The sequence below is a fragment of the Budorcas taxicolor genome, chromosome 12, assembly GCF_023091745.1.
Source record: "Budorcas taxicolor isolate Tak-1 chromosome 12, Takin1.1, whole genome shotgun sequence".
NCBI lineage: Eukaryota > Metazoa > Chordata > Mammalia > Artiodactyla > Bovidae > Budorcas > Budorcas taxicolor.
Genome location: NC_068921.1, coordinates 76,927,708 through 76,939,191, shown reverse-complemented (window position 1 = coordinate 76,939,191; position 11,484 = coordinate 76,927,708). Strand labels below are relative to the sequence as shown.

At 59.2% G+C, this 11,484-nt stretch overlaps 1 protein-coding gene across 1 annotated transcript; it reads right to left on the bottom strand.

The window, feature by feature from the left end:
* Window positions 1-6,020: 6,020 nt before the first annotated feature.
* On the bottom strand, window positions 6,021-9,633 carry ZIC2 (Zic family member 2). The gene is made up of 3 exons (XM_052650240.1): window positions 8,562-9,633; window positions 6,572-6,735; window positions 6,021-6,368 (listed from the first exon to the last, which is right to left on the bottom strand). The coding sequence occupies exons 1-3, from the start codon at window positions 9,631-9,633 to the stop codon at window positions 6,021-6,023; spliced, it is 1,584 nt and encodes a 527-aa protein (XP_052506200.1).
* Window positions 9,634-11,484: the final 1,851 nt, after the last annotated feature.

The window sequence follows — 11,484 nt, the reverse complement described above, 5'->3', positions numbered from 1 at the left end:
AGAAACCGAAGCCGGCCACACCAACCACCACGGGCCCAGTGGGCCAGGAGTAAGAAAAGAAAACCAACGGGCTGCCTCTGCAGCAGGAGTCCCAGGGCCGCTCCCGGCCAGGCCCTTGCAGGCTCGGCCTGCTTCCAGACTCCACATTTTGATGCGGGGGGTGGGGTGGGGTGGGGCGGGGGGGGGGGGGCAACACAAAAGCCCTCTTCGAAGCCCCCCCTCCCAAAGAGAACCCCAGGCCAGTCCCAGACCAACATTGGTCTGGAGCCTCCGCAGGCTTCGGCCGACGTCCCAGGGGCATCTCAGTGTCAGAGCCTTAGCCACAACTATTATCTTTGAAATTATTATTATTTTATTATTTCTACATCCCCTTCCACCTTCTCTAGGGGCGCTGCCCGCCAATCTGTTCCCCAGAATCACCGGCTTGGCCTCAGGGATAGGAAACAAAAAACTGGCTTCAGAGGTTCGGAAAAGAGAGCACTGAGGCGGAGGTTGGAGAGTGTGTGAGTGTAGGGGAAAGTCAGCTCCCCCTGGTTTAACTGAGAGATGCGGGGGCGCCCCCCCCAACAACGCACACCCGGGGGTCAGAAGGCAGGCGGGACCCTGTCGCCCATCACATTCCCAGGGGAGTGGGCCGAGGGACCCGGACTGCGGCAGCTCCCACCCAAATTAGTGTCAGGCTGGAGGCTTGAGGAGGGGGCCTCGGGGCCTGGCAAGCCGGGGCCCCTCGGAGAGAGGCTGGAGGAGGGAGAGGGGGAGCCAAGAATGCTCCGAGGGGCGAGAGCATCCATTGAGGGGGTCCTCAGACCACCTGCCCCAAATCTCCGTGGCTCATTGTGCTCACCCGAGCCCCGCGGTGGGGGCTGCGGGGATGTCAGAGGAGGGAAGTGTGTGTGTGTGTGAGACTCAGCCTGCCCGTTTGTGTGCACGCACGCGAGGGAAGGGGCGCCCCTCGTTCCAGCCTGGCGGCTGCGCCAAACCTCATCCCAAGTGAGGGGCTGGCGAGATGCGGGATGCGGGCAAGACGCAGGAGGTGTCAGCTCTGCAAAAGCTCGTCGACCCCTGGGAACAAAAAAAGTGAAACTTGCAAGGACGAAGAGGGGGCCCCAGCACCGATCTTTCCCCGACTGGGCCCTGCGGGGGCGGGGCGGGAGGGGGAGGACCCGAGCCCCCGGTACCCCGCCCGAGATCTGGGCTGTGGCTGCGCAGGGGCGGGGCGGGGCGTGGACACTGCGGCCCCAGTCGCCCCACCGCCTTGACCGTGAACTCGAACCCTCGGGCTGCCCGGGTTCTGGTTTGCAGAAGCTCTCGTTGATAACACCCTGTTCAGATTGCCTAGCGCTGCCTTTTCGTTCTCAGGAGCCCAGCTGGACGAGCCTGAGGGTTTATGCCAGATTCTCCAATTCAGTCTGGAAGGGTCTAGATTCTTCCCTAAAAGAAAAAACCCAGCAACAATCTGGTGGAGGCCTGGTGGGGGTAGGGATCGGGGTGGGGGTGGGGTGGGGTGGAGGAGGGTAGAAAAGAGGGAGACATTTCTCAGGCCCTGTTCTGAGCTGCCAGTTAAAAATAGAAGCCATTCATTGCGGTCTGCTGGGGGTAGCTGTGGGCCCAGGCTCTCCAAGTTTCTGCGGAACGCGAGCGATACCAAACTCTAATCCATCAATCGGCAAGTATTTATTGAACGCCTACTTTGGATCCCGAGGGTCGCTTTCCAGGGCACGTGTCCCTTAAAGTGAAAATGCATCCCACGGTTCGACTGGAGTCTTGGTGGGGTGTTATTTTGAGGCCTTTATTTCCCAGCTCTTGGACGCGGGCCTAGCGTTCCCTTTGGGTTATTTCCACGGCGTGATGGGGTTGGTGGTTTAGGACCCGAGTCCCTAGTGAGAGGAACTCGGTGGATCCCCTCGGGTTCCGCTGTGCTACCGGGGGCGCTCATCAAGGACCTACCAGAACCCCCTCCTGATGCCAGGCCCGCCGACCCAGGAGGACCACCGGTCGCCTGGAAAGCCCGGGGCCTCCTAGCCCACCCCAGGTCTCGGGAGGACAGCAGGGAGCGCAGGGAAACCCTAATCTCCGGTCCAGCCTAGGATCTGCCCTTGATCTCAGTTTTGGGCGGAAAATACAAACGCCACTTGAGACTGAAAACATCCGTCTGAGAAAGACAAAGGGACAGGGTGGGGGCAGGAGGGAGGAAGAGAGAAGGTGCCACCAAGAAAAGAAAGCGGGGCGCGGGCAGTGTGAGACGGGTTCTGCTGGGCCTGTAACTTGCTTCCTTTTGGCCGGAGAAGAACCGACCCTGGCTTTTGCTCCCGGAGTGACCTCTCCCCAGCACCGACGCCCTCCCTCCCCCGCACCAGCCCGGAGCTTGACGTCCCATCACTGAACCGGGAGATACAGATGCCCAGACGCCAGTTATCACTGCGATCATTAATAATGCAGTGAGGATCACGATAATTAATAATAATAACGATGGGTCTCTCCCGAGGGGGCTGCAGCTGCCTCCAGATAAAGCGAGTCTCCCGTGGCGGGCAGTTTTACTCGGTGGTGGTGGATGGAGCGCAGCGTTAAAGGAGCGAGTTTGGGAGATCTGAAGTTCAAGTTGACGGCGTTGACTCGCAGAAACGTGTCCCCCACCGAACCCCAGCCCCTGACCCGGTCCCTGCGGGCAGCGAACCACGGGTGCAGCTCTAGTTCCCCTGAGGGGGTGCGGAAACGGCTCCGTTCTGTGGTTCCGGAGGCCAACCGAGGGCAGGTTAGATTCGGGTCTGTTTAGGCAGGGGAGGGGGTGAGGGCGCCTGCACCCCTCCTCCACCCCAAGCCCAGGTACCTCGGAGCCACGCAGGATCTTGGGCGGCCTGCCCCCCGCGCCCATCTCTGATGCTCTCACACCCTGACAATCCCTCTCCCCCATCCCTTTCTGAGACGCGTAGGGCCGACGTGAAAGGCCAAGACCTGGCCCCACCGTCGGGTCTGTGACTTCTCTGGACAGAGCAGTGGGCCGCAAGGGCTGGAGAAGCGAGGGATGTTTGGCTGAAAAGCCGCCCGTCTCTGCCCCTCACATCCTAGGATGGACCAGGAGATCGCTCCCGGGCTCTGGTCCTCCTCAGGGCCAGGCCCCTTCCCAGTTTTATTTCCTGCTGACAACCAGCATCAGCACCCCCAGATCTAAAAGGCCCTGGGTAGCTCTCTGACTTCAGCTCTGCAAAGCCATCGGCCAATGCAAGGCTGGGAGACTGTTCTCTTCTCCTGCCTTCCTTCTTTCCCCAAAGGGAAAAATCCAAGGCCTCCAGTTGATACTTTAAAAGAAAAAAAAAAGCACTGTCCCCACCAACCTTCTCCTTAGGTTTGGGAGGTATCTCAAAGCTAATAATTCCCACCAAAAAAGTCTAAAACATTAAAACATCTAAAATCAACTATCTCATTCTTGCACGTTATGATGACTATTTAATCTGATTCATGCGTCCCCCTCCCCCAGGGATGGGGGCATTGAAAAAACTCACAGCTTACAATGTGTTCAATGAAATCTCCCAAGAATCAGTAACATATGCCAATTATTTTAATAATTTTCCTTAATATTATTAGGGGTTATAAATTTCATTGTAATAGGGGGTTGATCTCTTCAGGAGCTGGTGAGTAGGCAGTTCGCTGGGCCACTGGGGAGGGCTAGCCCGGTGGCCAGTCACCCTCCGGGACACACACACACAGCCCCCAGGCTAACGTCTTTCCTTCCCCATTGAATAGGTAGCATGGCCTCTGGGAGGTCAGAGTTGCCCTTCTCCCCAAGCGGCCCTTCAGCCTCCCCTGCCTGACCCTGCGGCTCAGCCCAGGGCCAGAGCGGGAGAGGAGTGCCAGCGGCCACAGCCACCCGCCTGGCACCATCAGCTTCAGCCAACAGAGCCCTGCCCGTCGATGGGCAATCCTCTGGGGGTGTCACCCCGCTGGCAACCAAACCTTTTCACCACTGGGTGGTGACTCCAGGCCTGCCGGGGCCTCTCCGAGCAACACGAATCCCCAGGAAGATGGAAATGTCCTGAAGCCTCAGGGATTTCAAAAAGAAATGACCCCACTCCTACCCTTTGACTCTGAATGTTATTGTTGCCTTCTCCCTTAGAGCATCTTGTCTGAAAACTCTTGTGAAACTCTTTCAGGGGAGGGGAGTGAGGCTGTAAACCTTAGAGAAAAGCTGGTGGTCAGTCCTGTTGCCTCACTCACTTCCACCTGGCCATTTCAGTCTCTGCAGCTTATTCTATTGATTTCACGGAATTCTGGAAGAGGTTCTCTTTTATTGGGGACCGATGGTTGATGGTTTTCCTAAATCAAAGTGTAGTCTATTTTTCACCTTCCTCCCTTGAACATCGCACTTATGGGTGAGCAGTAGCTGGGCAGATAAGCAGGATGCCTTGAGCGAGCTGTTTAAAATTTCAAGGAAGGAAAAAAAAAAACTTTTAGTAGAAAGGGGCCCTTAAACTATCATCATTGAACCAAGTTCAAAAACAAAGGACTCAGCTCAGTTTTAAACCTGCAATTAAAAATAACTGTACCTCCGCTTTTCAGAGGGAGGGAGAGAAAAGGGGGCAGGGAAGAGAGAAAACAAAGAATAAGGAAATGGTTAGTGCTCTTCAATCCAGTCCAAACAGCCGAAAGAAAGGAACCGCCTCAGATAATGGAGCCATTAGAAGCTCTGAAGGTTCCTTTGGGCCGGTCCTTGCAGGGGCTTTCCAAAAATGTAATTCACTCTCAGCTACAGAAACAAAGGACATACAAAATAATTTTGACACTTTCTGCCAGAGAAGCAGTTTGGCCCAGTTTCTGGGCATACACCTTCCCCCCTGAATTCGAGGTGGTGCCTCCCATTCAATGAGGCAGCTGACCCAGTCCCCTATCAGCCCTCCGCTGCCTCCTGCCCATTTCCTTGAGTTAACTTTGCTAGGAAAAAAAAAAAAAATGTTCATGCAGTTTCAACACATTTTATTATATTTCTGTATGCATTACTCTCAAAACATATCACAAGAAATGATCAAACCACTTAAAACCTTCAAATAAAAAATCTGAAACAGTTTATGCCCACAATTGTACATATTTATAGTTAAGAAACATTCTTTATAAATATTGTTTCCTCTGTAGCAAGTTAATACCATAATTTAATTACAAATGGATAAATATGGTAACGGGTATTTACAGAAGGAAGGGTGTTATTACGGAAAAAGCTAACGGCACGACGTTTACTTCCCCCCCCTCCCCACAATCTTTCATACAGGAACTAACAAATTTAACTTGCAAAAGCACTAAAACATCACATGTAAACCCAGCTAACAGAAAAATACATTCACAAGCGTTGGTGGTGGTGATGTGGATGTGAGTGTGGGTCTGCGTGTTGAAGAAACAGAAGGGAGACTTTGGCACGGCTTTTTTTTTTTCCCAGTCTATAGTTGCATGAAGTTTACAATCAAGTTGCCTCATAAAAAGGAACACAATATTCAATACCACAATACAAAAGAAACCATTTTCTTCCACATTACTTATAAAGAAACCAGGGAAACTAAAAAGAGAAAAAGAAAAAAGCCCATCACTTGGGGAAGGGAAGGGAAGAGAGGCAGGAGGAACAAAATCCCGCAGAATTACAAATGGACAAACTTCTATACACCAAGAAGCCAGTAAAACCACCTCGGAGAAGAAAGGAGTCCGCTATGTACAGTTTGTCAGAAGACTGGGCAAGGCGTGGGGAGGGAAGGGGCGTAGAGGGAGGCAAAGGCGAGGTTTGGTTCAATATTTTTGTGGTTTTTTAAAATGATTTTTTATTTTTTATTTTTAGCTTTAAAGATTCCGGAAGGGATATCGTTGCTTTCCATGCCTAGATTATTTAAAAAAAGAAAAAAAAAAAACTTTTAAAAATCCTTCTGCTGGTAAAATCTTTTTCATCATCATAAAAATCAGATTGGGAATTTTAACAACAACGATCACCGGGGTGCTCTCGGCGCTGTTACCGGGAGAGGGACAGAGGGCAGCTCCGCCCGGGTCTCTCACACGTACCATTCATTGAAGTTGGAGGACAGGCCGCCGTGGCCCCCGGCCGTCCCGCTGGCCCCGCCGGAGCCGCCGCCGCCCCCGCCCGCCCCGCCGCCGCCGCCGCCGCCGCCGCCCCCGCCGCCTCCCCCGGAGCCGCTGCCGGCGCCTCCGCTCCGGTGCACCGCGGACACGGCCACCGCCGCCGCCGCCGCCGCTGCAGCCGCCGCCGCCGCCGCCGGGGAGAGGGTTGAACTGCTCTGGGGCTCGGCGCTGGGCGACACCAGCCCCGGGGGCGTGGACGACTCGTAGCCGGAGCTGGCGGCCGGGGACGACTCGGAGCCCTGCGGGGAGGACTCATGGACCTGCAAGACAAAAGCCGGGAGGGGAGACCAAAGGGGACTGGGTGTGAGTGCAGCTGCTGTGGGGCCGGGCCTCCCCCGCCACCAGAAGTGGCCCCCCGCCCATCCCCCCGGGGGCCCGGCCCGGACCCTCGCCTTCCCACCACCACCCCGGGGCCGGCGGTGAGCCCGGCCGCCTCGCCCTCCTCGCGCCTGTCCGGCGGTACCTTCATGTGTTTCCGCAGAGAGCTGGGGTGTGTGTACGACTTGTCACACATCTTGCACAGATAGGGCTTATCCGAGGTGTGCACGTGCATGTGCTTCTTCCTGTCGCTGCTGTTGGCGAAGCGCCGGTCACAGCCCTCGAACTCACACTGGAAGGGCTTCTCCCCTGTGGACACCAACACGCGCGCTGGCTGCTGGCGCGCCCGGAGACCCCCCCCACCACCACCACCCGCGCCCCGGGGAACCCTTACCTCCCACCCCACCCCGTGGCCTGGAAGGTGACCAGGCCTCCGGGACGAGAAAAGAGGGGCGACAGGGGCCTGGGGTTTCCTTGCGCCTTCCCACCTGACCGCCGCGCTTTTATTTCCTATTTTGCTTTTCTTCCAGGCTGACTCGCATTTCCTCACATCTCTGATCAAGTTGGGGTAGCCCCCACCACCGCCCCCAGCCCTGCCTAACTGCCTTTCTTACAGGGCTTCTTGGACTCGCGGCTTCTAACAAGTTGGTCTCGCCATGGAGAAGCTGTTATTATGACAAAATATTTGGGGCATTATCAGAATCACACAGGCTGCTGTCGGCTTCTCTCTGGGGCCAGTAGGCAATTATATTTGGAGATGCTGTGTGTTGTTTGGGGACCGTAGTGTGGATAGCGACTGAGCCAGCATTCTTTTCTTCCCATCCAAAATTCTGCAAATTGAATTAACCAGTAATTCTCGGGCGCACTCCCGGCGTTTTGAAGACAGCTTGGGGGAAGAGATAAATACGAGATAAGGCAGAACTTGAGAGGGACTGCAGAGAAGCGCAGGCTAGGCCGTGGGGGTAGGGGATCAGCCGCGGCTTTCAGAATTTCCGTTTGAATTTTCTGGCGGTCCCCGCATTCCGTTGCCAGAATTCCAAATGCTTGGAGTCATTTAGAGGTGTGAGAACTCCAACACTGTTCCACTTGGAGAGGGGATCATTTAACGTTAAATTCCATTAGCACCTAAATTGTTTCTTAAAGACATCCGCTCAGACGCAGGACTCGAAAGCGAGCGTTTCATGCAAATAAATTTCTCAAATTTTAAACCTTGTTAAAAGCTTGTCTCGCACCTCGGCTGCCTCCCTTCCCGGAAGAGAACAATAGGCCGCTGGCGCACCCCCACTTCGGAGTAAATATTGACGGGGGAAGTTGCTAAAACATTTGGCTTTCTTTTAGGAAATCGTCTGGCACGATTTTGGCTGGGACCTGGTCATAGATGAATAATCTATGAGGCGAGAGGCGCGTTCTTTCTCGGCGCTCTCTTCTCACGCGATTGCCCCGCGGGGCCGCGCCGCCCCGGGCTCTCGTTGACCCGGCTGTCGGTCCAAGTTTGGAATCGCAAACCCTCTGGTGCCTCTTAAGAGAATTTCACAGACTGTTGCGAACCCACCGTAAAGCTCCGCGACCCACCTCGAGATGGGCTTTAAAAAACACTTTAAAAACGAGAAACGCTTTACAGCTTCGGCTCACACCAGACTCATTTTTTAATGGGAAACAGTCCGGGTAAGGACGTTTGGGCCCGTAGTTTAAAAAAAAAAAAAAGTGGAAAAACACACAAGCCACTCAAAACGCAGACGCACACCCGGAGCAGAAAAGCACATTCAGACAAGCTGGCAAAATCCTCTCTAGGCTCGATTCCCGGGCACCGAGTTGGAGGGTACTTCTATTTTCTGCGTTCTGTTTAGGACGGAAATTATTCACCGAAGCTGAGCCAACAAAGCAGTTGCATCACCCAAAGCATGCATTTGATGTCACCTCGATCATTTAAAACTCAATTTCCGCACATGGAAAAAACCCAGCCCAATAATAATATTCTTTCATTCGCCAACAATAACAAGCCGCTGGCTCTCTCTCGCACATACGAAAACATCTCCCGTTCCAGGGCAGGGGCTGGCGGTCGGCGCGTTTCTCCCAGCCAGCTAACCACTTCTCTCCCTTCTGCGCCCCGACCCCGACCCGACTCGCGCGGTTACCTGTGTGGGTCCTTTTGTGGATCTTGAGGTTCTCAGAGCGCGCGAAGACCTTGCCGCAGCCCGGGAAGGGGCAGGGGAAGGGCTTCTCGCCGGTGTGCACGCGGATGTGGTTGACCAGTTTGTATTTGGCCTTGAAAGGCTTGCCCTCGCGCGGACACTCCTCCCAGAAGCAGACGTGGTTGCTCTGCTCCGGGCCGCCGACGTGCTCCACCGAGACGTGGGTCACCAGCTCGTGCATGGTACTGAAAGTTTTGTTGCAGCTCTTCTTCGGGTTGCTCAGCTGCTCGGGGTCGATCCACTTGCAGATGAGCTCTTGCTTGATGCACTGCTGCCGCATGTAGCGGAAAAAGGCACCAGGGTGGTGGTGGTGGTGGTGATGGTGGGCCGCGGCCGCTGCCATGTTCATCCCCATGTTCATATTCATGGGGCCGTACTGGTTGTGGAGCTGCGCCGCCGAGTAGGGGTCAGTCCGCGGGCTGGCCACCTGGCGGTACTGCTCCGAGCGCCCGAACACCTCGCCGGGCAGCCCGAGGCGCATCTGCCCGTTGAGCACATTCTGCGAGCCGTGCGGCCCGTGCTGCTCCGGGAGGCCGGGGAAGAGGAGGTGGCCCTGCGCGTCCGAGTGCGCGTGGTGCAGGCCGCCGGCCCCCGGCCCGAACAGCCCGTGCTGTCCGCCGCCGGGCGCCGAGTCGCCAAAGCCGCGGCTGCGGAACAGGAAGTCCCGGGTGGAGTTGAAGGGCGGCCCGGAGTAGGAGCCGACATGCGCGGCGTGCGGCCCGAGCGCGGCGGCGGCCGCGGCGGCCGCTGCAGACCCGGGGTAGGCGCCGGGGCCCTGCGACGTGAACGCCGAGCTCTGGCCCGGGGACAACTCGTGCGCCCCCGGGTTGAGCTTGAAGGCGCCCATGTGAGCAGCCGCTGAGTCTACAAAGCCGTTCTGCGCCGCCGCCAGGCTCAGTTCGCGGTCCTGCATCTCCGCGGCCGCGGCGGCCGCCGCCGCAGCCGAGTGGTGATGGTGGCGCGCGAAGCTGCCCACCCCGATGGCCGGGAACTGCGGCCCCGCGTCCAGGAGCATGGCCAGCGCGCCCGCCCGCCCCGCCGGCCCCGGCGAACCCCGCGCTTCCTCGGCTCCCACTCCCGCCCCGCTCGCGGGGCTGCGTCCAGCGGCCGCCCGGCTCCGAGCGCAGGCGGCGGCGGCAGTGGTGGCGGCGGCTTCAGTCCCGCGAGCGGCGCTCCTGCGCCCGCCGCCTCCGCCGCCGCCTGGATGTGCCTCGGGCGGCCGGGCGCGGAGCGAAGGCGCGGAGAGGAAAAGGAGGCGGCGGCGGCGGCGGCGGCGGAGGAGGAGGAGGCGCGGGAGGAGGAGGAGGTGGTGGAGAAGAGTCCAAAGCCAGGCGGAGAACCAAAGTGTATTAAAGGAGCTGCGGCGGGGGCGGGCGGGCAGGGCAGGGGAGGGCGGGCGGGAGGAGGGAGCAGGAGGGAGGCGTGGGGAACCGAGCGGAGAGGGGGGTCGGCGGGCGGCGAGCGCCGCGCCGCGGCCCCCACCCCTGCGCGCACTCGCGCGCGCACGCACTCACTCGCTCGCTCGCCCGCCCGCCCCGCGGTCCCGGGGCCCGGCAGCGCCAAGCGGCGCCTGCAATTTGCGATCACCGCCGCGGCGGGGCCGAGGTGCCGGAGCGCGCCGGCCGCGCGCCGCACGGGCAGGCGGGCGAGGCGAGGACCGCGGAGCCCTCGGCGCTTCGGCGGCCCAGCCCGGCGGGGCCCGCGGCTCCACCTGGCCGCGGCGGGGGTTCTGGGGGCGGCGGACGGAGGCCGGGCGCCCTCTCCGCGGCGCGCTCGCTCGGCCGCTCCCTCCCCCGCGGCCCTGCCCGCGCCGCCCCGCGCGCGGCGGGTATTGTTTGGCTCGGCGGCCGCGGTGTTTAGCCCTCCGCGTCCTCAGCGCTTGGCATTGGCTGCGCCTCGCGTAGTAAACTTGCGAACGGCCCCGGTTTCCCCCAGATGAAGGAGGCTGCCGCGCTGCTCCGTCTTTCTTTAAGTTGTGCGGGAGGAGGAGGCGGGGGAGAAGGGGGGCTGTGGGAGGGGAGAAGGCGAAGGAGGGGAGGAGGGGGAGGCTGGACTCAAAAACAATAACAACAATACCAAAAAAAAAAAAAAAGTGTTCTCCAGCTCGCTCGCTCCCTCCCTCTTTCTCGCCTATCGGCTCAGGAACCCCGGGCCCGGAGGGGCGGCCGCACCCGCCAGGACCGAGCGGAATTCAGAACGAGTGCCCAAGCGGAGGGCGAAGTGCCTGTCCCCGCTTTGGGCTGCGGTGGGCTCCGATCGCCACCGCCTCCGCCTCTGTTTATTTCACCCGGCACAGCCACAGCCGCAGCCTTTTATTTTTTTATTTTTTGTCTCCTCCTTTTCCTCTCCCCTCCCCCTCGCCCCGCGTCTCCCGCCCCAGCCTCCCTCCCTCGCGCTCCCGGCCCGGCCTACTGCTCACGCCGCCCCTTTAGCGGCGGCTCACGCCCCTCCCTGCCACCCGCCCGGCGCCGCCATTGGTCGCTGCCGCGCCGTCAATCCAGCGCCCCCGCCCCGGGGCCGGCTCGCCCCCTCCGCTCGGGCGCAGCAGCAGCTCCCCGCCGCCCGAGCCGCCGCGCATGGTGGCAGCCCGCCGGGTCGGCTGTCCTCCCGCTCCGCGCCCCCGTGCGCCTGGGCGCGACGGCTCTTCATCCTGCAGGCTGAGGCGCTCCCCGGAGCCCGCTGGCCGGCCGAGCGAGGGCCTGAGCCGCGGGGGTGCGGTGGGGTCACAGTGCCCTTGGTTGGGTACCCTGCGCCCATGCCCTCCCGTAGAGGCCACCGTTTCTCCGGGGACCGAAAGCGGGCATCCCTGGTTGCTCGAGAACGCGGCTAGCGACCGGGCCCGCGAGGTGGGAGGTTCTGTGCGCCG

Excerpts from the sequence above, each read along its gene's own strand:
- ZIC2 (XM_052650240.1), bottom strand. The coding sequence starts at position 9,633 with ATGCTCCTGGACGCGGGGCCGCAGTTCCCGGCCATCGGGGTGGGCAGC. Across the intron at positions 6,736-8,561 it reads CCACAAAAGGACCCACACAG|GGGAGAAGCCCTTCCAGTGT; the intron begins GTAACCGCGCGA and ends TGGTGTCCACAG. Across the intron at positions 6,369-6,571 it reads CTCTGCGGAAACACATGAAG|GTCCATGAGTCCTCCCCGCA; the intron begins GTACCGCCGGAC and ends TTTGTCTTGCAG.